The following is a 24,506-nucleotide window of genomic DNA, read 5'->3' as shown; positions in this document are numbered from 1 at the left end:
CTGACTTAAAACTCACTGCGACTCAGAAAGAAGAGGGCCAGAAAGACATTAAATAGTAATGCAGATGCCATGTTGAAGTGTGTTTTCAAACTCACACCGAAGCCGTAAGCATCACAGACACACACACGTGCTTGCCCACAAACTCAGATACACATATGATTAATTTCTCTTTTCAGTTATCATAGTGGCATTAAATCAGTTGCAAAGCAATCATTAATTCCATGAACACTTTTCTAAGTTCAATTAATAAGCACTACGTTTCTAAGATTTCTAAGTTCATTGTCCCCATTTTTTGGGGAAATGAACCAAAAGTGTTTTGAAAAGTGTTTTGTTTTGCTTGGCAACACTGCTAAGAAAAAAGTAACCAAAAACTTTACAACTAATCAGAAGTAAACCGGTTGCATTGGAAGTGTATTGAATGAATGTGCACATTCGTAATCTTACTATAGCTAGCATCTTCTTGGTTTATACTTGAAGCGTCTACATGAGCAAACACTCTGTATCGCAAAGTCGTGCACTTCCACACAGCACTTCAAAAACTGATTTTCAGCAAATGAAGGACTACTGGGTGAATGTTAAGTCACCTAATTAATCATTAAAGCCAAGCTAATAGGGTTTACAATATGTGCTATTTTTGATTATATTTTGTTATAACAATGTCTTAACGTTTGACAGTCCATTCACGCGAGATTGCGTTTTTAATTTCTTCAGCCTGATCTCATTAAAAATAAGTGGCTTCGGAGACATTTTTGCAAAATTATATTATGAGGTGAAATGTCCACTGTGTGGCGCTAAAAGCATGTTAAGTTTTCTGTGAAATAGATGAGGTATTTAAGGTTAATGCTCAAGTTTTAAATAGACAAAACCGACCTCCATACCATTAAATCCTAAACCTAAACCTTACCAATAGTGTCATAAAATGCAAATGTGAGATGAAAAACGCAATTGCTGAAGCAACCACATCATTTTGTGGTGTTCTTATGACACTTTTGATTAACGTGTTGACTTGTGCACTCTTCAGAACTCGTACCCCAGTTTTTTGCAACACAAGTGCAATGCTCTATCGGATGAGAGTGCAATTTGATTGTGGTCAAACAAGCTTGTAAAAGTAGTTGGCTATGTAATGTAAAAGTTAAAAGTCATGCACTATAGTGAAAGTGTTTTGATGTCATAAGTTAGCATTGTGTGAGGAAAAAGGCAAAAAGAGTTTATGAACTGATAATCTGCCATTTTACTTGTGATTTGGGTGAAAGGAAATAAAATCATTGTTGTAGTTGTAGCGCCTCTAGTGTTCATTTCACTAGGAAAGTTCCGTGACATCAGCCATCACATTCCAGGGCACACACACTCATAGTAAACTATCTCTGCCTCATCCTCTGCAGTAACCCCTGCTGTTTGGTATGTTTCTGCAACTACAGCGGGGTGAAGGATCAGGACTATAAATCCACAAATGTCTTCACCTACACTCAGCTCATTTCAAGCATTCACTTTTCAGTCCACAGCCCAGTTTAACTGCCAAGAGGATCAGAGGAGTGGTCAGGGTATTCCCTCAAAGCAAATGCAACATTGAACGTTTTCCATCTAGTAACAGAAGGCTGTAAGAGGGACAGACAATGTCCTGTGTGTGTGTAGACTGGTGGAATGTAAAACTTGTTCATCTGCTGATGGCTGTGAGTGAGTTTTCTCTATTCCATTCCATCTTTCTCCAAAGTTAGAGAGGGTGAATAATTTACAAGAAGGGTGCCACAGAGATACAGCTTATTTTTCCTCTCTTACACAATAAACTTGGGAGTTACTTAAGGACTAAAGAGAGAGAGAGAGAGAGAGAGAGAGAGAGAGAGAGAGAGAGAGAGAGAGAGAGAGAGAGAGTCTTGCAGTTCTTAAAATCCTGCTGATAAATTTATAAGAACAGACTGTAAAGCTAACTCTTTAGTGACTGCAATATCTCCTTCTGTCATGAGTAGTTGCTGAGATGGGAGATGTAGGATCTATTTGCAGGCTTTAATAAAAAATGATGACAGTGAAAGAAACATTAACAACAACAAACAAGAACTGACAAAGGAATGAACAAAACTAGAGGGTATTTATACATACAAGGGCTAATGAGGGAATTGAGAACAGGTGAAAACAATAATGAACAGATGGCAGTGATGAGGGCAGTGGATACTGGATAACGTAATCCGGGGGAAACACTTAAAAATAAGAGCCCTAGGAAACATGACAGGCTGTGACATAACCCTCCCTTTAAGGGGTGAATCCTGGTGCCCCAAAGATGGCTGAGGAGGTCAGGAAGATACAGGTGAGGAAGGGGACCCGGAAGATGACCAGGTCGCCAGGGAGATGACCCCAGGGTAAGGATTGGGTCTGGAGGTCTGGGGGGGCAGCATCAGGGTAGAGACTGGGTCAGGAGGTCTGGGAGGCGGCCTCAGGGCTGGAATAGAGTCGGGAGGCCTGGGAGGTGGCCACAGGGCCGGGACTGGGTCAGGAGACCTGGAAGGCAGCCACAGATCGGGGACAGGGTCAGGAGGCCTGGAAGGCGGCCACAGAGCTAGGACTGGGTCAGGAGGCCTGGGAGGCGTCCACAGGTCAGGGACTGGGTCAGGCGGCGGAGCTGCTGGAGGAGGAGTTTCTGGAGGAGCGGGCAGAGCCGTGGAAGGCGGAGCCGTGGGAGGCTCGACAAGAGCTGTCAGCGACTGGGGAACGACCTCCATGGTCGTGAGTACAGGCAGCGACTAAGGAGAATGTGTCCTTTTCCTTCTTTTCTGGACAGCTAGGAGCGTAGTCACGGGAGCGGGCGAGGCCACAGGCATGGGCACTGGGACGGTTGAGGCCACAGGCATGGGTGCCGGGACGGTTGAGGCCACATGCATGGGCGCCGGGACGGTTGAGGCCACAGGCACGGGCGCCTGTTCGGAGCAAGGAGCCGTGGAAGGCTTGGAGCAAGGAGCCGAAAATGCAGGTTTTGGGCTGCGGTTTCCACCGTAATCCACTGGGTAATGGGAACCGCAAAGTTCCAGAGCCTTCTCCACATATTCACAGAGGGTCCAGTGAGGATCAGCCGAAGGCATCAGTTCCTTCAGTGCACTATTCAGACCGGTCCAGATGAAAACCACCAGAGAACGATCTGGATAGTGCACTAAATTCGCTAATTCTAAAAACTTAAGGATGTGATCCTCAACTGTACGGTCCCCTTGCTTGAGTAGCAGAATTCAGACAGCCGCTAGATCCATGTGGGTCAGTTCTTCTGTCACGAGTAGTTGCTGAGATGAGATGGGAGATGTAGGATCTATTTGCAGGCTTTAATAAAAAAAATGATGACAGTGAAACAAACAAACGGGAACTCAAAACAACAACAAACAAGAACTGACAAAGGAATGAACAAAACTAGAGGGTATTTATACATACAAGGGCTAATGAGGGAATGGAGAACAGGTGAGAACAACAAGGAACAGATGGCAATGATGTGGGCAGTGCATACTGGGTAACGTAGTCCGGGGGAAACACTTCAAAATAAGAGTCCTAGGAAACATGAGGGAGACAGAATGTGACACTTCATGTGGAAAGAAAATACTTATTTGTCAAGTTAAATAAATAGTGAATATTGTTTACTGTTATTTAAATGCTTTGTTGTTTATTCTTTGTTTCTGATGTACTGAGAGGATTTCTGGGTTCCCCCATTGTTTGCAAAAGCTAACAGTGAAAACGTTCAGCAGAAGTTTACTGTTGGTGATCATTTTCCCCTGGTTTGCTCCAGATTGACTGTGGTTTGAATAAAGTACAGTGTGTGTGTGTGTGTGTGTGTGTGTGTGTGTGTGTGTGTGTGTGTGTGTCAGGTCTGGAAACTTTGCTCAAATGCCTAATTAAATGATTGGATTACGGCAAGAGTTTAGTTCACTGAGTGAATTAATACCATAAGGTGCTGGTGAAAAGCATGTGTGTCTGTACATTCTTGAATATGTCATGAAATGAGGCATTTGTTTAAACTTTCATATCCCTTATTTAGTCTGAATTAGAAATATGGCCCTGTAGTTTCACCCAGTTTTCTGAAATGAAATACAGGAAATCTAGAGATTTCCCCTCAGAACCTGCAGCTATGCTCAATGAATCTAGAGCTTTTATATTAATTTAACACTCTGCTTTATTCATAACTACATTTTAATAACCTTATTTTCTGGAAGGTTATGTTTTGTAATTTTGTGTAGCAAAAGAAAACAGATCATATTGTTTTTTTCTGTGCAAAACATACGTTTTGGGCTATAGGATATTATTCCTTATTGTATGCACATGCACAATTGATTTTCATGGCATTTTTCAGTAAGGTTTAGGTTTAATGTGTGGGGTAGGGAGGTAGGTTTTGATGATTTAAAACTCAGTAGGGTATTACCCTTAAAAACATAATCTGTTTGGGAGTAGATTTAACTCACTTTTAGCGCCACACAGTGAACATTTCAAATCAGAATTGCCTTGATATGTGTAATGAACCATGTAATGTAATTTTTTTTTTTTTTTTTTTTTCAGTCAAGTAATTTTCATGAAACCAGGCTGAAAAAACAGGGTTACCACCTTAATTGTATCCCCCTGAAGGGGTTAAATTGTTGTAGTAATGGATTACTGTACATTTTACCACTTACTACACTATCAAGGCTACCCAGCTAACACATTTATGTTCTTAATTGTGGTTGTGGGATCGTAAAAAAAAGTCCAGTTTTCTTAACCTGAGAAGCACGTTATTTAGGTTAGCATAAAACTTCCTGAAACTTTAATTTGCCAACTTTTTCCATTTGAAAAACTGTATAGAAATCTAGTTTACAGGACGTACGGACAATGTTGCATAAGGAACATTTTCTTCTAATATTGTGAAAACTTTTATTGAATACTAATAACGTCATAAGGATGTTTCATTAAGGTTTTTTTTTTTTTTTTTTTTTTTTAACAAAGTTTGATCCTAACCTTTACATAGCATCAGACAAAGTTGTTGGAAATTTGTCTGCAAGGTGGGTGCTTAGCAAATTATAATTTTAGTTAAATTTATGATGTGGGAAGAAAGATAAGTGATATAAGAGGAATTAAATAAGCAGTTATATTCAGTTAAGCTGTCAATGTAAAAAAAAAAATATCTGACTGCAGAATACTGCAACTGACAAATCAGAATTAAGAATTCCATATACCTTCGATTTATGACCTTAGAGCTCACTGTGGGTCTGTCTTTATAAGTTATAACTTTTGGTTAATAATCAACTCCTCCATGGAAAAAATGAATGGGATTTTTTCTTCTGGAACTAGACTCTCAGTGCTCTGTTAACACACAATGTACACAAATGTCACTCTTTTCCTGGAATGAAAGACAAAATGTTTGCTGAAAATCATGGTGAAAGAGCACTTATTAGTTGATAAACACAATTCCCACCTCTTTGAAAAAAGATCAGGACCCTAAACTGTGTGAATGGCTTATTACAAAAGCTCACACACTCTCAAACACACACGCACACAATACAGTTAATTACGGTCCTTATGCTTTGACCTCTCTCAACAGCCAGAGCCTAGTTGATGGTTGAGTGATCTCAGAGTGGAAAAAACAGACACATTTCCAGCACTGTCACATTCACCTGCTCTGCTGTCCATTAGCAGTAATTAGTACAGAAACAAGAACCTCAATCAGCTTCAGGACAGGACAGGAGGACTATCGCAGCTATGTACGGTACCTACTGGCTGAAGGGGTCATTAAGCCAGACACTTGTATTTAACCCTTTAAAGCCCAAAATTCCGAAAATTCCATTCCATCCAAATTCATATTATATTATATTCATACTCATATAACATCACACACCTGAACTGTATATACCATATTGAAGAGAAGAACTAGGGCTTTCAAATTATATAAATATATGTATGATTATTTAAGGCTAATCATCCTTTATCAATAAGGTTTCAGACAGCAATTTTTACAAAAATCTTCTCCGGCCACCATACTTCATCAGACAACTGCATTTTCAACCATTTTAATTACAAGCTAGAGGGAAACTTGGAGTATATGAAATATACATAATTTTGTGGGCAATGTAGAATAGCAGACAGATTAGAAATATAATCTATTGTTTGAAAGTTATGACCATTCTAGTGATTAGTGGGAAAACGGAATAAAACAAACATTTAGAATGTTAAGATACATTTCATGACCACTCCTCAAATAATCCTTTTGAGCACCTGTAATAATAAATTGAGATTGCATCTGAAATTGAAGGACACAAACACTGAAATATACATTTTATGTGTTCAATAAAACACACACTTTATTTAATTTGAACATTAGAATTACACACGAATTACACAGCAAAACATACAAAATCAAACTTTCGAACTATCTACAGTAAATACATTTTTTAAAAAGAGTGCAGGAACAGAATATATTTAAATTCATAATTACTCAACAACTGCAATACCTGTGGAGAGAAGAAAAGAGGGGAGGGGGAGGACAACAACACCAGTAAACACAGACCAACCTAGGCCTCTTCACGAAACTGGTCACACTCAGCTGAGTGCCAAGACTGAAAACAGTTCCTATCGCGAACCATGGAAAGTCTTTTGCCATTACATTCCGGCTCACAACAAGCTACTTTAGTTTTATTTTCAGTTTACTTTCCGATAGCATAGCCAACATCTCTTAGAGGACTCTTCAAATTTAGGGACATGGGCTGTGTGGAGTGATGGCGAAGGAGGGACTACAGGCTTTAGTGTATGCAAAGGGAAACTTGCATGAATATCGATACCTCCCAGCTGACTAGCCAGGTTTTCTCTGAAATCTATCTGGGTTAAGTTCACCGGTCTACGCTCATCCCCTGGTGCCACATGAATGTGTTGCCATTCCTTAAACAATATGAAACTATTGACGACGGCAATGTCTATGAAGTGGAAAAAAAGAGTCTTCCACCACTTCTGAGTTTTATGTAGGACGTCGTAAGATTTTATCATTTGGTCTGACCTATCAACACCACCCATGTTTTTGTTATAATCGCTGATGACAGTGGGCTTGAGGGCTACTTCTATTGTCCAGTCGCCATCATTTTTTCAAACCTAGTAATTTCGGTTGAGCCATTCGCATTGTGGAAATTGGAGAGGCATGTAACTGCACGCGTGTCTTTCCACTGAATTACAAGTATATTCCCCTCAATCCTACACCACCTCATATCCCCACGAGCTGTCTTGCGTTCCCATCTTTTGATGTCTTTAAATTCTGCAGGAAGCAGTTTACAATTCACCCTGCATGACCCACAGGCATTAGTTCCCATTTCTAACAACTTAACCAGAAGAGCTGGGGACGTGTAAAAGTTGTCAAACCAAACATTGTGGCCCTGGTCTTGGAATGGCTGCAGTAACGATTCAAATACTTTGGTGGCCAAGTCAGTGACACGCCCATCACAACTACCTGTGTAAACATTAAAGTCGAGAGTATACCCCAAGTCTGATGTTGCAATTACCCATAATTTAAAACCCCACCGAGTAGGCTTTCCCTTCATGTATTGTTTAAATCCTGACCGAGCTTTAGACTTGACCATACGGTCATCTATTGCGAGATTTTGGTTAGGCTGAAAGAGCTGCTGGCATTTTTGTTTGAGGTGGTCCATAAGATAACGCAACTTCCTAAGGTGATCCTGATTATCCTCTGTGGAAGGGTCTACAAAATGTAGAGCTGCTAAAAGAGCCTTGTAGCAGTCACGCGACATAAATCCCCTCGCCCACGAGCCCTGAAGTGACTTGGTTCCCCAATGACGATGGGAAAATTGAAAACCCCATGTAAATGAGCAACCCAAAACATTTGTAAAATTCATCGGGGGTCACCTCCATCCAAGCTCCTTCGTAGCTGGAATATGACAGACAGTTTAGGACGAGCTCCCACCCCTGACGGTTTGTAAAGCTGCATTGAATCAGCATGAAAAAGTAAATTTCTCACAACATCATATTGGAGGTTGACCGCACAGCCTGACGCACGCTACCCAAGTCAATACCGAATGGATGGCTAGGCTTAAATGGGAGAGGTTTTTGTGCCTGTGAATCGATGTCAGAGTACGAGGGATAAGAAACAGAGTCAGGGAAGCGTTTACGCTTTCTAGCTGACTTGGGACCTGTGCGAGAATGGCTAGCCATACCCAAAATAATAAAAGTAACAGTGTTAGTGTTACTGTGAGTATCAGTCATATGAGAAATAGAAACAAACAATACATACACATTCATATATACCCAGTTGATTTTCTTGGCATGCGGATCAGGTTCCATCTCATCCTCCATCTCCTCATGGTCCGGGTCTTCCTGCAGTAGTTCCTGGTCCAGCAGATCTTCCTCCTGTGTGCTCATGCCCTCAAATGCAGGGAGCCATAGTCTCTATCCACCTCTACAACAGAAAAAAGTACACAATTGGTAGCCAGCAGTGTGTTCTTCACAAATCCGTACACGCAATAGTCACCAAAGGCTTGCAGACTAAGCAGAATGTCCAACTGCAGATAGTCCTCTCACACTTTCCTTGTGAACAGGAAGCGACACACAATCTAAAATCATGTCTGTGTGATGGATTGGTAAGGCTATCTGCTAAATTGTAGAAAGATATCTACCATTTTTTTTTATTACATGGGAAAATCAACAAGCTAGATAACTTATCTAACTAGCAGGCCAGTTTCCAGGCAGGTCTGAACAGCGTCAAAAAAAAAAAAAAAAGTCTGAACAGCACCTGCACTCACAATACTTCAGGCGGATTTTTCACAAGTGACAAAACTGGCAAAAAAAGTTACTGATATTTAGTTAAAAATGTACATAGTATTGCTAGTTAATGTTTATTTAGCAAGTTTCACAGAAACTGCCAAAAAAAAAGGTTGATATAAAAAGAAGAGGCTCGCCGATGACGGTCACGTTTTTTTCCAGAAAAAAACTAGCTAGCTCTACTCCTACAAATAAATGCTTCGTAACTAAAAACTTTTGACTATCTTCCACAAGCAACAAAACTGGCCAAAAAAGTTATTGATATTTAGCTAAAAATTTACATATTATTGCTAGCTAATGTTTATTTAGCAAGTTTCACAGAAATTTGCTTAAAAATAGAGGCTAGCTGCCTGTCCGATGAACGCCGATGGTCTTGTCATTTTTTTCCAGAAATAACTAGCGTTACTCCTACAAATAAATGCTTCGTAACTAAAACGTTTTGACTTTCAATAGACAATATTGACAACACATGTTAAACAACTTGTCTTACCTCGAAAGATTGCCTCATTTTTCAATTTGAAGCAGTAAGTCCAACACTGGAGTTAATCTCCCGAGATATCCTCTCTGGCTCTGCTCAGACAAATGGAAGATGACGATGATGATGATACATTTATTATTCACACCCAGTAACCCCTTAACCAATCATATGTGCTTTTAGCTTATATTGTCATGAGTATCTGGCAGTTTTCAGAAATAAAATCGGTGATTGGATTGCGAAGATACTGAGACAGGGACCATGGGAATAATTGTTCCCAAATTTGAACGCTCCGGCTGGTAAGGGTTAAGTTGTGTTACTTCCAAACACAGACTCACATGCTGTAAATTACAGACATACTCCTTTGACCTCCATTGGAATTCATCAGCCGGGAAAATTACGTTTTAGGAATGTGGTTAGAGAGAAAGAATGAGAGAGAGCGATAGGCTCTCTGTCCAAATGGCAGAAATATTGAGCCAATTAGATAACGATTATCTGCTCTGGATAGAAGATATTTATGTGTGCTTTACCTCTCTTCAGGGACACATGAATCTTTGACGGTGTGGCCCATATCTATGATGGTGTGGCCCATGTGCCCTTGTGCCCTTTGTGATTACCACCCGTTTGACTCTTCATGCCCTCCATCTCTCCCAGGGAGACATAAATCAGTCTGATTTAAAGAGAGTTGCTTGGCAGTAGTTCATTTGCATAAAACACAAATGGGACAGAATGCTTCAAGAAAAGGTTGAATGAATTTGACTGTTTTGAGTGGTTTGCTTGGTGTTTTTCTCTAAATTTTTTGTGTAGCTTTTTAAAGATTTTAAAGTGAAAAACTTTTATTTTCACTAGTGTCACCAAACAGAATTGCCAAAATAATGATTGTTTTCAAACAGGTTTCACAAACACTCCCCCTGTCTCTCATGGTCAACCAAAAAGATAGTCACGCCCCAAACTCACACCATTGGTTGAGTCAATTTTACTCACAAGTTTGGTTTTGAACAATATGAGGGTGAGTAATTGATGACAGAATTTTCATTTTTGGATAAACTATCCTTTTAACAAAAAGAAAAAATACATGCTTCAGCTTTAATTAACAATTATAAAATGTTATTCTTTAAAGGGGTCATGACATACTGTAAGTTTCAGAACTTAAAACTTCCTCCTTAATACAAAAAAAAACATTTATTTAAACCAAGCTGCAAAAACAGCTTATTTGGATTTTCCCTACTTTGTGATGTCACACGGATGAATAAATCAGCACATGGCTGCCTCTACAGCAAGACATCAAAGCCTACTTTAACATGATCACACCTTGGCCTGCCCACTAGCGCTCAGTCAGAAAGGTGGAGGAGAAAATAAGACAAATGGGCCTACTATTCCTTGATACCAAAGGGGACTCACACAGGACACCTTTTGTGCTCATCTGGACTATTTTGAAAAGTTTTTCTACACAAAGATGCAATATACAAACTGCTTTGACTGTTATCATGCATCTCGTCCCACTTTTAAAAGATGCGATGTGAAATTGCAATTCTTAAAAGGAGACCCCCATTCTGCGTCTTGCAAAATCTGTGATATTTTTAATTGTTGGTCTATGTTAGCATGCACTAGATAGATGTCTTTGAGCGTTTTGATGCGTTTCCAGTGATGTACGCTGCTGCCGAGCTCAATTTTTTTTAAATCTGTTCAGCATTTGGTCTGCTTCATTCCATTGCTGCCACTTGCTGGGAGAACTGCATCTTCTCCAGAAAAAAAAAGTCGATGTCTTCAAGAAGATGATGTGAGATGTCGCGTCTATGAGGACCATCGTCTGTGCTTTGGCCTCTGTTGAAGCATCCCAACATCAGGAAATAGTGACCGAAGTTTAAGAAAGTTCCTGATCGCATCAGTGCAGGATGATATGCGTGTGTGCATGTTTCACTGTGCATTGTATTATGTATTATTTCAGTGTGGATTGTATAGTTTGGTCTTAGAGGCGTACAATCAAACCGGTGCGATCTGCATTCATGCTGCTGTTTACCAGCAAAAAAGGGACTGATGTGGTTGTCAAAATGAACCAGCTGCTCAAATAGTCTTTTCAACATCACAAAATCTTTCATTTTTATGTCACAAACATTCAAACAATCAATAAATAAAAGTTTAAAGCCGTTACCGTCGGTGTTGACAGTTTTGGTGCAGCGATGCAGCCATTTTTTCTGAAGTCAAGCAAAGAATATACAAACTAGTCAGTCCACTCGAGCCTTCTCCCATTCCGTCCGTCACACATTCTAACTACTTCTGGTGCTGGGAAAGTAAAAGGGCTAGGTTTTTAGAACCTTCTATTCTTCTATGGCGAACTCAGAATCCCATGCTGCATTGCAATGTAAACAATATGGCGGCACACATAGCTGGCAAGCGCATTCGCAATCGCATCTCATCTATCATAATCAATCAATATAAAAATCTAAAAACCACATTAAATGTTTGATAATAAATAATTTGAATTTCAGTACACCTGCTGTGAAGTATAAGGTAATATATATTTTTTTTAATTACAGTGTGCATTAAAGAACTCATGCTGGGGTTCCGTCAGTACAGGAGTAACTCATGTACGAAAAGGTTAAAAACACAATTGGAACCGACTGCAAAACCTTAAGTAACCAATTCACCTATGAATGTTTCAGAGTCATATGTCATGACTGTTTGATATTTATAGTTTATGGCTCTGCTGTGCTTGAGTGAACTGTTTAATATATTCGGATAATAAAGTAATATAAAAAAAGGAAGTTTAATTGGCTTAATTTTGTGCATGGATTTCATAGCAAGATACAGTCTATATGTTAGTTGCTTTGCTTAAAGCTCATTGTTTAAATGCAAGACAAAGCATTTGGCCATTATTCTTTGCATTTGGATTGGTGTACATGTCGGACCCTGAAATGAACCGGATGTGTTTAATGGCTGAGGCTTTCTGCCTGTATTAAATGCCTGAATGTGTGTACAGGGAGTCATATTCGTACAGCATGAAGAAGACATCAAACACTGCTCTGAAAGGGCTATAAATCAAATGTGCTTGGAGGCAAAGCTACTTCAAGTGTTACATCATTTGCACCGCCAATAAATATCTGTTAGACAAAGCCACACTTTCCCTTGCCAGGGGATGGAGGAAAATATTCTTTCACCAGCATACTCCCTTTTATACGGTTCCTATGAGATCGCTAAAGCTGTGAAAGCTGTCCGTCATATGTTCTCTTTTCTCTCTCCCTCTGTCTTCCCAGGTCTCCCTAGTTTTCCTCTCTCTTGCTGATATGTTTGAGACTCACAAGCACGCAAGAGTCTGTTTAACTTTTAAAATCTCTGAGGCTTGTAATATGTATGAGAAATGGCCTTGTGCTGTGACAGAAAGAAGATTTATCCATGACTGCTGCTCTATTTCAAACAATCACATCCTAAGAGAAGATTACAGATTTTTTGTACTCATAAAAGGAAGGTTTTGATGAGCATGCATGTTAAATATGTCATAAACACTATGTGAGCACAGAAAATATTTTGACATTTGAAAAAAAAAAAAATTTGAAAATTTTTGATAAAAAATGTCATGATTTGATGAACTTCATGTTGTTCCAAACCCATAAGATTTTTCTTCTTTGGAACACCAAAGGAAATTAAAGAGAATTATAGTTAATGGGGATAGATGTTGTCGAGTTCCAAAAATGACAAAAAAGAACCATAATTTAAGTACCATAAAAGTAGCTCATACAACTATTTTTAAAGTCTTCTGAATCATACTATAGCTTTGTGTGAGAAAATGACCAAAGTCAAAAAGTCACTCGAATCAGTCTTGAAAGCTCTGTAGTTTGCTTGCCCAATATTTTGACCTTCCTGTTATGTTTAGGTCATTTTTACCCATTTAAGAGTTAAAACAGGACAAAAAAAAAAAAATAACTTAATCTTGTATTTGTTAAAAATTCCTTTGGATTATCCACAGTAATGGATAAATAAATACGTTTAAAAATGTTATTATTATTTTTTATACTGTATTTAAGCAATGTCAGGATGTTTACAAGGGCATTGCTAGGTGGTTGCTAGGGCACTACTAATTGGTTGCAAGATGGTTGCTTACTTGCCCAGGTTAAAAGAGATCATCCCCAAGTCTCATTGATATCCTGATGTGTAGGGAACTTATCACTGGAAGTCTATGGAATTTTTAGCTCATTTTTCGTCCAGCAGGCAGACGTTTGTATACAGAAAAAAATAAAAAATAAATCTGTTTTTATTTTGAAAGTGATACATTTGTAAGTATTCTAAATATCAACTTGTTTTACTTAAAATGAAAGGGTTTATCTACTGTAGAAGAATGGTACCACCACTGATATAAAGGTTGCGCTCTTTCCAGATGAAATGCTATTCTAAAAAGCTTGTGATTAGTGTTAAAAACAAGCATATGGCAATGTTTATGTTTTATAATGAGAAGGAAGGTGTGCTGCATATCTACTGTACTCTACCAGGTCTTTTTTGACCTGAACAAAGTGGATGTTTAGAATACTCTCCAAAACAGAAGAGTTAACGAATTCAGGGTGGTTGAGGAATTCTGAATTCTTCTTGTTCTGAATCAGAACCTGGACTCGTCTTTAAAAAAAGATATTGCAGAACAAATATTGCATTTGCAACAAGCAAGATGCAGCTTATTAAATGTGAATGATGTCTTTGGACCGGGCTTATGTCTATTTCATAAAGGAGGCAATGTTGAACATTTGTTGTGGTAGAAGGTTGTCCCCATCGTCCCTATGACCTGTACTTAATGTTGCTGCCACATCAGCATGAGGTTAGGCCCACCTGGCTGCTGGTTGTCTACCCATCAATAATTACTGTTACAGCCTCACTGTGATCTCTGTGTACAGGTGAAGCTCATGTTCTTTCCTCTGCGGCAAGTCAATCAGCAGCTTGTGGTATTCACTTGAGTGAGATTGTCTACCAGCCCAGCTGCATAGCACGTAAATGCTTGTCTACCAATTCTGGGAACTCCCAAAGTAACTGGACTCGCATTCTCATTAAAGGGCATGAATTTGTGTTGGCATTCAACAAGAAATACAATTGCCATGGAAAAGAGGAACCATTTTGAGAATGACTTGAAAGGCCCTCTAAAGCTGCTGACCCCAGCCCACTAAAGCTATTTCAGCCTATAAACTGCCACCAGGGTTAGGGGAGGCAATTTTTTCAGAGTCTAAACCCCCCGGTGGAGGAAGATAAATAATTGAGGGCTGCATTCTGCACTTGGGCTGATTTTAAAGTGAACAGGCCTTATGAGGCTCTAAGTGGTGGAGTGCAGTACTGTAAATCATTAATCCACTGCTTTTATCCTCTTTGGTTCAGGTCACTGTCCTAAAGGCACTGGAAAGCAGTGGAAAGAGAGAGTGAGGGAGTGAGTGTGACAGAGACTGTCATGGACAAATAGATTAGACTCTTTCCTCTTTAAGATCTGACAGAGCTAGAATGCAAAGCAAAAGAGCCTTAGAGATGAAGGGTAGAAGTCGGGGGAAACCGCAAGCCAAATATTATGGCTGCACCCACTGGCTAGCTGGAGTTTTTGCTGCTTGTAGTGCAGACTAAATGTTCAACTATTTTTCTTTAGAGAACATTGGGACTTGGGGAGAGAATTTTCTCTTTATCATGAACGCTAGCATGACAATACTTGCTTTGTAATTTTATAAGCAAAAGTAAAAAAACATGTCAGTTTTTGTTCTTGTAGAAAAGTAGTATTTAAAGTTCCAGTTTTGTTGTCGGAGATGCGCAACAGTGCCCACCACTTTTTCAGCCATCTTGGTTCCGGAGGTATTTTTACATTTATTTTTGTCCATAGAGATTTCAGAAAGTCCTTCATAAAGGATTTCTAAGCCATACACCAAACCAACCAGCTCCGTGGTGAATCACAACATTAAAAATGTTTTATTTGAAGCAAAATATTATTTGAAAATCAGACAAAAAGACAAAGACACAAGACTTTGAACTTATCTGTCATGAGGGCATGAACTACAATCCCTTGAAACATTGCTATTTAAAGTTATCCTTAAAAATCAGTTCACCTATGGAAAAAAATAATAAAAAATAATGTTTTTTTTACTTCTTTACTACTTTAGAGTTGCGCTCCATTTCCTTCCCAACAAAGATCCAAACAACCAAAGGCTTAAAATAACTTTTGGTTTCAGGAGACAATATGTTTCTGGCTATAATATCAAATAAACAATGTGAAGGGGTCAAACACAACAACTCACTCTCTCACAATAGAGATGGCTGAACATCAAAATGTAAGAGGAAACAAAAGCAAAAGAGTTTTGGGGCACACTGCTGGATATCAATCATGGGACAACAGTATGAACGTGTGAAAAGTAAAAGATGCTAGAACAGCTTGCAAATCAAAGATTCTGATATTGTGTTCAAAATTTTGGTAATAAAGTGAAAGCAGGCATTGCCACTAAAACAAGGATGGCTTAGAGACCTTATATACATTCATAGATACATATTTATTCTTACAAGGAATGTTTCTGGTTAATACAAGTTAAACTTTATTGACAGTATTTGTCGCATAATTTTAAGTACCAAAGAAAATCATTTTGACATCCTTTTATCTAAAGAAAAAAAAAATTGCATTCATTAAGCACATAATTAAAGTAAACGGGTCCAATACACAAAACATTAACAACACACTGTTTCAAAAGTACAGCTGCAATACTTAAATATAATATGTGTTAACATTGCTCTAGTGTGATAAAATCGCTTGTTGTCTGTGTAAAATATCCAGTGTTTCAACTTCGTTGTCTTGACGCCGGAGCTAAGGTCTAATAAACCCTGCTGGCATAAATCCCGGTAACTTTTTTGCTTCAAGTTTTGTTTTTAAACTGGAAGAATGAAATGGCAAAAAAAAATTTAATAAATAATAACCACTTTACCCTTAACAATAAGCATAATACTGTAAGTGCTATTATTGTTTTCAATGGTGTGCAACCTGTACATATCTATTAACATCTCAAAAATGTAGTTTTGGGGTTTCGTGACCCCTTTTTTTATTTTTATAAATGACCCATGGTCCAAGAGGAACCAATCATGGGTCGAGATCTGAACTGCGGTTAACTAATTGTTGATGTCTGTTGTAGATGGTTGGCAGAAAAGCTGTTGATTTTGGTATGAAAATAATTTGTCTTTGGTGTAGCTCTTCAAATCTGCCTAAACAGAAATATCTGAGAAGCAAAGAAAGAGTCTAACATATGAAGTATTTGGGGTCATGTGATGTTGGGGACATTGGTCGATGGTTTAATGGAGTCTTAGTAAATCACTTACAGCACTAAAAGTCCAGTCAGAAAAGCAATCTCACTTTCAGAGGTGAAAATAGGTTGACCTTTAAGAACAATTTTGAGTGTTGGATGCTGTTTTGAATCTAGAGCACAAAGCTTGGTTCAGTATGATGCTGTGGCACATAACAGGTCAAAAGTACAAGTACAAAAACATGGACAAACAAGACTGATTCAGTATTATCAGAATGGCTGATGTACCTCCAAACTTATTTCTCTGTATTTCTGTCTGTCTTTCTTTACAGAGACCTAATGCCTAAGACTCTGGAGGGCCAAATCACCATGGAAAAAACACCAAGCTACTTTGTGACCCGTGAGGCTCCAGCTCGGATCTATGCCATGTCCCGTGACACCAAGCTGATCGTGGTGGTCCGGGACCCCGTCACGCGAGCCATCTCCGACTACACACAAACATTGTCCAAGAAGCCTGACATTCCCTCTTTTGGGAGCCTTACCTTCAAAAACAGGTCTACAGGGTTGATAGACACCTCGTGGAGCGCCATTCAGATTGGCATCTATGCTAAGCACCTGCACAACTGGCTGCAGTTCTTCCCCATGGGTCAGATTCTGTTTGTGAGTGGAGAACGTCTCATTAATGACCCGTCCGGAGAGCTGGGCCATGTGCAGGACTTCCTGGGTCTCAAGAGGATCATCACAGACAAACACTTCTACTTCAACCAGACCAAGGGCTTTCCTTGTCTCAAGAAGGCTGAGGGCAGCAGCAAGCCCCATTGCCTGGGCAAAACCAAAGGGAGGACTCACCCAAACATTCACCCTGAGGTAGTGCAGAGACTTAGAGACTTCTACAGGCCATTTAACATGAAGTTCTACCAGATGACAGGCAGGAAATTTGGCTGGGATGATTGACAACAGTTTATGTTGAACAATGGGGTTAGACTATAGAGAAAGACACTTGATTAAAGGGTCACCTCACTATGACTACACCAGCAACAGGAATATGTACCATTTCCTGTCTCTGCAAATTACCAAAAAGTTGTCCAATCTGGCTGGGGAGAAATTATAGAAAAAGTGTGCACATCCAACCCAAGTTGTATACTGATCTAGGACACAATGCAACAAATGTAGAAAAAACAAACTTTGCTGGAAAAACTGTTTATTTGCAGGTCTGACACCAGCTAAGACCAGCAAACCAGCTTAGGCCGTTTTTCAGCATGGAATATCCACACACTATTATTATTAGTCCAAATTTTATTCAACAAATGTGACATTTCGGCCTCTTAGGTCTTCATCAAGCAAAAATATGAAGATAAAAGTGAAATTTGGAGGAATAATAACAGTGTATGGAGAGATTTACCAGTCTTGTCATGGCCATATTTGTAATTTCAACAGCCTTGTGTTACCTGAGGACCATGGAGAGAAGCACTGCTTAGTCAAAGCACAGTGCTTTCTTGTAACATAAAAGCTGGAACTATGCAACAATGCTCAGTGGGACTGTGAACTGTGAAATATCCATTGTGTGTCTGGGGTTTGGAGATCAAACCAGTCCACCTGCCATATTTAATGTAGAGAAAGACTAGCTGCTTATATACTGTACACTCACTGAGCACTTTATTCGGAACACTATGGTCCCAATAAAGTGCCCGATGTGGTCTTCTGCTGTTGTAGCTCATCTCCCTCAAGGTTCGATGTGTTGTGCATTCTGAGATACTATTCTGCTCACTACAATTGTACAGAGTGGTTTTCTGAGGTTTTTTTTTTTTTTTTTTTTTGGCACCATTCTTAGTAAACTCTAGAGACTGTTGTGCATGAAAATTTCAGGAGATCAGCAGTTACAGAAATACTCAAACCAGCCTGTCTGGCACCAACAATCATGCCACGGTCGAAATCATTGAGATAAAACATTTTCCCCATTCTGATGGTTGATGTGAACATTAACTGAAGCTCCTGAACTGTATCTGCAGGATTTTATGCATTGCACTGCTGCCACACGATTGGCTGAATAGATAATCAAATGAATATGTTGTATATGTGTTCCTAATAAAGTGCTCAGTGAGTTTACAATTATTTTGAAAAAAATATTAAATAAGTGTATTTTTTGGAGATTTATTTATTTTAAATATGTACACATATACAGTTTATCTATTCTGAATAATCTTCACTAATACCTCTCTTCACTTTTTTGGGTGTGTGGACGGTGGGCGAAATTATTTTATATTTTGAACCTTGTAACACAAAATGCCTTTTCTAAAACTTTTAATTTTGGATAAATATAATATAAATGTACACACTCAAGATGTTTCTTTCATGATTATTGGAGATATTTGAGATGGCAGACAAGATAAAAAATAAAAAACAATTATGTCAATGGATCAAAGACTGGAATAGGGCCCCCAGTGTGGTAAACATACAGAATGTTAAGTCACTTTCCCCCAGGTTTGTGTTTTAGATTGCATAGAACAAACTTTTTAAATTTGTCACGTGTCCAAATTCTGAGAGAGATTCTGAGATAGAGACTGGACTATCTTTTTGTCAAACCAATTGAAGACAGGGGTGAGTGTTTGGGAAATCTGTTTGAAATCAGTCATTATTTTTGCATTTCCATTTAGTGATTCAACAGTATAGTGGTGCAGAAATCACACATTCCCTGTCTGTCACTCCCCTGATGTTGTGTCGATGTAGTGACACTAGGGGTTCGCTCTTGAGAGCCCCAATCAACTTTGCTTTATTCAGAAAAGGCCAATGAAAATTGGCGAGATGCGGTAGAGCTCAGAATGAGGTGGACTCTGAGTTGGCAGTCATGCTTGCCCGGGCAGCCACGAACATCAGGCTGGAGTGGAACCCTCCGCCCTGCCCTGAGCATTCTCGGCTAGATGATTGGTTTATGGACTTCTTCCCGGAGGTGCACGAGGAGCTCGCAAAGTCATGGAAGGCACCTTTCTCTGCCCGTACACGCTTTGCCGGCTCATCCACCCTAACTTCCCTCGACAGTGGAGTAGCGAAGGGATATGTCGAGCTTCCCCAGGTAGAGCGCGCCGTCAAGGTGCATTTATGCCCGCAGGTCGCAGCCACCTGGAGGAACCGACCAAGGCTCCCTTCCAAGGTGTGTACGTTTTCTTTGTCACTCATGGCGAAGGCTTACAATGCCATGGGTCAGGACACTTCCACCCTGCATGCCATGGCCATCCTGCAGGTCCACCAGGCCAAGGCGCTCAAAGATCTGCATGAGGGTAGAACCGACCCAGGGCTTATGCAGGAACTGCGCACTGCGACCGACCTCGCTCTACAGGTGATGAAAGTCACGGTGCGTGCCCTGGGCCAGACGATGTCCCTTGGTGGTCCAAGAGCAGCACCTGTGGCTCAACCTTGCGGAGATGCATGACACCAAGAATGCATGATGCCGATGCGTCCATCTCCCAAGGGGGGTTCTTTGGTAACACTCTCAAGGATTTTGCTCAACAGTTCTCGACGGTGAAGAAGCAGACGGAGGCCATCAAACACATCCTGCCGCGGCGCGGCTCGGCCGCCTATAGGTCTCCGAAATCCCGTGCCCCATCTGCCTCTCGCCAGGGCCATCCTCCTGTGGTGCCGGCCCCGGCTCCCCCACCATCGGAGCCCATACGCCGGTCTTTGAGAAGATCCTCCCACAGGAAGGCGGCACCACCTGCCCACCAGCCAGCCTCCAAGAACCCCGAACAGGCTTCGAGGCGGTCCTGAGACGGGCGACCCAGGGATGAGGCAGCGCTCATTGACGACTATGACCAAGGTGTGCGCACGGGCCCCACTCCTGCCCCTGGGTCAGCACGAGGTGGGTATCCCAACATCGCCGGTTGCCTTCTGGGCTCCGGCACCCAAATTTTCAATAAAGAGCAGTTTCCTCATTCCCTGGGTCATTCTCCAATGCTCAGCCCCTCCGGCCCTCACACCCATGATGGCCAGACTCTGAAAGTCTTTCTGGTCAGCGAGTGGGACACGAGTATCTTGTGCTCCCTTTTTTCTGTTGAAAGAAAGCCAGCAAATAGGTAAGTACTATGGTTCTTGGGGCCGCTCACCTGCCCCAGCCACCAGTCACCATTGCGGGCTTGCGGAGCAGCACGCCTCCCCTGGACGATCCTCCCGGTGGGGTGTCTGCTCTGCCCTGCCGCGAACCACCCACCTCACCTGCGAATGCCTGGAGTTCAGGCCGGCACATTCTCATGTGATCTTGAGATCCCGGCCCGGTTATGTGTCCAAAGTTCCCACCACTCACTTCCAGGATCAGGTGGTAAACCTGCAAGCGCTCCCTTCAGAGGAGGAAGACCCGGCCTTGTCGTTACTGTGTCCAGTTCACGCCCTGCACATCTATCTGGACCGCACGCAGAGCTTCAGATGCTCTGAGCAGCTCTTTGTCCGCTTTGGAGGGCAGCAGAAGGGGAAAACTGTCTCCAAACAGAGGTTGTCCCATTGGATTGTGGATACCATTTCTCTGGCTTACCAATCACAAGACCTGCCGTGCCCTTTGGGGGTCCAGGCGCACTCCACCAGAGGTGTTGTGTTCTCCTGGGCACTGGCGAGGGGCGCCTCTCTAGTATACATATGCAGAGCAGTGGGTTGGGCTACACCCAATACCTTTGCGAGGTTCTACAACCTGTGCATAGAACCAGTTTTGACCCGAGTGTTACAGGGTAACAACAGGTAGGCCGGGCATCCAGTTGGGTGTATCACTTGCATTGCGCCTTTCCCCTCTTGAGGTGATAATGTGCGCTATCTTGTCTACAACAGTTCCCCATAACTGGTGAACACTGGATGCCTCTTTAATTCCTTAAGCACTATTCGGTGGTGAACTTGGCGGAGGAGTGACGCCGGCAGGCCCAGTACTCGTGGTATGCCCCTTTTCAGGTGAGCCGTATGTTTGGGCTCAGTGCTCCATACGTGGTGATTCCCCCCTCGGTAATCCCGTATGATGTGTTTCCACTGTTCGGTTTCCCCTCAGGTGAACCCTGTGTCTCCCCTCATCAGAGCTATGCTCTGCCTCGTCCACTTTTGCTGTGTACTCTCTCCGTAGATAGGTTCCTCCCCAGTGGCATCATTCCATATGTGAACTTCCCCGTTGGTAAGTCCATATGAGGTATTCTCCACATGTTAACCTCTCTCCAGTAGGATGTGGTCTCCGTAGTGCTCTCCCTCCTGGAGAGGGAAGAGCACTTCCCCAGCACTATTCTAGCAGGTGCTCAGCGGGAAATTACTTAATACAAAAATCAGGAAAGGCCACTGCCTGTAGCTTCCTTGGGTAAGTGCCTCCTCCCACCCTTGTTGGGACCCGGGAGATGCCTTACCTAACTTGCTGGAAGGTCACGACGTGGTTGAGCGCTCGCTGCGAGGCACGCAGTAGCCTACTCGTGTCTGCTCCTCCATACATAGAGACACAGTTCAGCGTCTGCAGCATTTCGTATAGGAAACTCTAGTGTCACTATATCGACACAACGTTGAGTGAGTGACAGACAGGGAACGTCTTGGTTACTGGTGTAACCTCTGTTCCCTGATGGAGGGAATGAGACATTGTGTCCCTCCTGCCGTGGCGCTGAACCGACCGCTGACATGGCCGGGACTCTCTCTCGGCTCCTTTTATACCCGTATGTCCGGGGCGGAGAGTGACATGCAAATTCCACTCACCAATTTTCATTGGCCTTTTCTGAATAAAGCAAAGGTGATTGGGGCTCTCAAGAGCGAACCCCTAGTGTCACTACATCGACAAAACATCTCGTTCCCTCCATCAGGGAACAGAGGTTACACCAGTAACCAAGACGCTTCCCCTTTAAGTCTGGAGGGAGCAAATTCAAATCTTTCTTTGCAATATTATGTTATGATGTTATGCAGTTAAATTTATGTTTATTTAATTGTAATTATGGATTTTATAAAAGCAAATTTTTAATAAAATGAAAAACATTTATTTTTTAAATCCTACATCAATATGAACTTAAAATGCAAAGTGTTTCAGTAATATTATCTCCCCCATTATTCACTTAGCTCTTATTTAATGTAACATAAATGAAATGATGAAACAATAATCAAATGTAGAGTGCACTGTGGCTCCAGCAGGGCTTAAGACCATGATGGCAGACAAGCAGTTCTCATCCCAGTGCTTCCCAGACCCTGGCTGCACTCCTATCTGTCCCACTCCATTCAGTCTCATTGTCTTAGCTTATCTCTGTGCCTCCTTTATGCCAGACGGTTGCAGGATGCTCCAGGGGCCCCAGAAGATGCTCCTTATTGTGAGTTTATTATTTTCTGGATTGTGCATAAGCCTTTTGGGAGCTTGGTTTTTAGTGGGCGCAGAGGCTAATTTAGCTGGCTAACGGTTGTCTGTTTAGCACCACTGGAAACTGACAGGACAAAGTGGATATTTGGATGTTTCACAAGCACTGGCAACCACAGCAACTGCTTGGAGGAATTGGATTTTTAACCCACTCTTATCTCTCTCTCTTGCCCCCTCTCTTCCTCAATCCTTACTTTTTTGAAGTTTATCACTTGCAATTGTCTCTGTGGTAAGGCAGTAACTAGCACAAGCTCTCCACCAATATGTTTCTTTCTCTTTCCTTGGCTTTCTGTTTGTTTTTATTTTCATAAGGAATCTCTCAATCCCCTCAGTACATTGGTTTAAAAAGTGACTCTGCAATCAGGCTAGAATCTGACAGAGTTCATTATATATTTCAACAGTGTAACTCGCAACAAAATTCAATTCTACAGGTTGGGTTTTTAAAGACAGTTTAGTCAGTTGTTCAGCTCAACCACATCACAATTTTAATCAAGTGCATCTATTTAAATCTGTAGAATTTAAGATTTGATGACTTACTAATGAGCCCACAAACATTTAAACACATGCAGTAATCCAGAAGTTAAAATAAACATCAATCAATGTAAATCTACAACGCTTTGTGCAAAATGTAAAATATTCAAACTGGTTTCACAGAATCACGTTACTATACCAACATTTTTGCAAAATTATTTTTACACAACTCGTAGTACATATTGTGACAGTTGTCTGGTGAAATAAACACTAGGGGCGCTACAACAATGACATGTATTCCCTTTTACACACATCACAAGTAAAAGGGAAGATTATTAGTTCATAAACACTTATTTTCTCTCTGTTCCTCACACATTTCTATCTTATGACATAAGATAAACACTTTTACTATAGTGCATGATTTTTAAGGCGATACATATTAACGTTTGCATTACATAATCAACTACATTTAGCAGCTTGTTCAAGCATGATTAAATTGCGCTGTAGCTCAACTGAGATGGGGTACGAGACCTGAAGAGCATGCGAGTCGACACGTGAGCTGAAAGTCTCTTGGAAGCACCACAAAACGACCTGGTTGCTTCATCAATTCCATTTTTCATTTCACATTTGCTTTTATGACACTATCAGTTAGGTTTAAGCTTTAGATTTAGGGTAGGGATGTAGGTTTTGTTGATTTAAAACTAGAAAGAGCATGTTTGGGTGAACATTTAACTTGCTTTTAGTGCTACACAGTGAACATTTCACCTCGAAACTGCAGCAATACATGAAATGAGCCAAAATCTCATGAAAATTAATCACGGAATTTTCATGGCATTAAGTTGAAAATATTTGCCATTTGATTTGATATTGATTTGCAAATATACTGTTTCAATGCTATAATTTACTCATTTAAAAAAAAAAAACAAAAAAAAAAAACTGGTTTATCCCTTGCAAAAAATTACCATAATTTACCAAAATTACCAGAGTAGTTTCTGTCAAAATACAACACTTACTACAGTTATTGTCACTACAAAAAATCTATGGTAAATTTCCATCAAAAACAGATATTAAAATTACAGAAAGATTCTGAAAGTTTTTTACACTGTTCAAAGGAGATTCTACATTAATTTACCATGGAACACTAATACGTTTCACTGGAAAACTAATTGATTTAGCTAAGTTTGCGCCTCTCATCCACGAACAAAGTTTCCCTCCACCGTAAACGGTGGCTTTTAAA

The 24,506-nt window shown here is 40.8% G+C and overlaps 1 protein-coding gene across 1 annotated transcript in view; it reads left to right on the top strand.

Annotated features, from left to right (window-relative positions):
- LOC127423655 (heparan sulfate glucosamine 3-O-sulfotransferase 3A1-like) overlaps nucleotides 1-19,151 on the top strand; it is a 57,054-nt gene extending 37,903 nt beyond the window's left edge. Inside the window, exon 2 of the mRNA XM_051668162.1 lies at nucleotides 16,791-19,151. Coding sequence (XP_051524122.1) covers nucleotides 16,791-17,412 — 622 coding nt within the window. The 3' untranslated portion in view covers nucleotides 17,413-19,151. The remainder of the gene's footprint in view (nucleotides 1-16,790) is intronic.
- The last annotated feature ends 5,355 nt before the right edge of the window (nucleotides 19,152-24,506 follow it).

The sequence above is a fragment of the Myxocyprinus asiaticus genome, chromosome 32, assembly GCF_019703515.2.
Source record: "Myxocyprinus asiaticus isolate MX2 ecotype Aquarium Trade chromosome 32, UBuf_Myxa_2, whole genome shotgun sequence".
NCBI classification, from domain to species: Eukaryota; Metazoa; Chordata; class Actinopteri; order Cypriniformes; family Catostomidae; genus Myxocyprinus; species Myxocyprinus asiaticus.
Note: the sequence above shows the minus strand (reverse complement) of the source record. Positions and strands in the feature narration are given on the sequence as shown.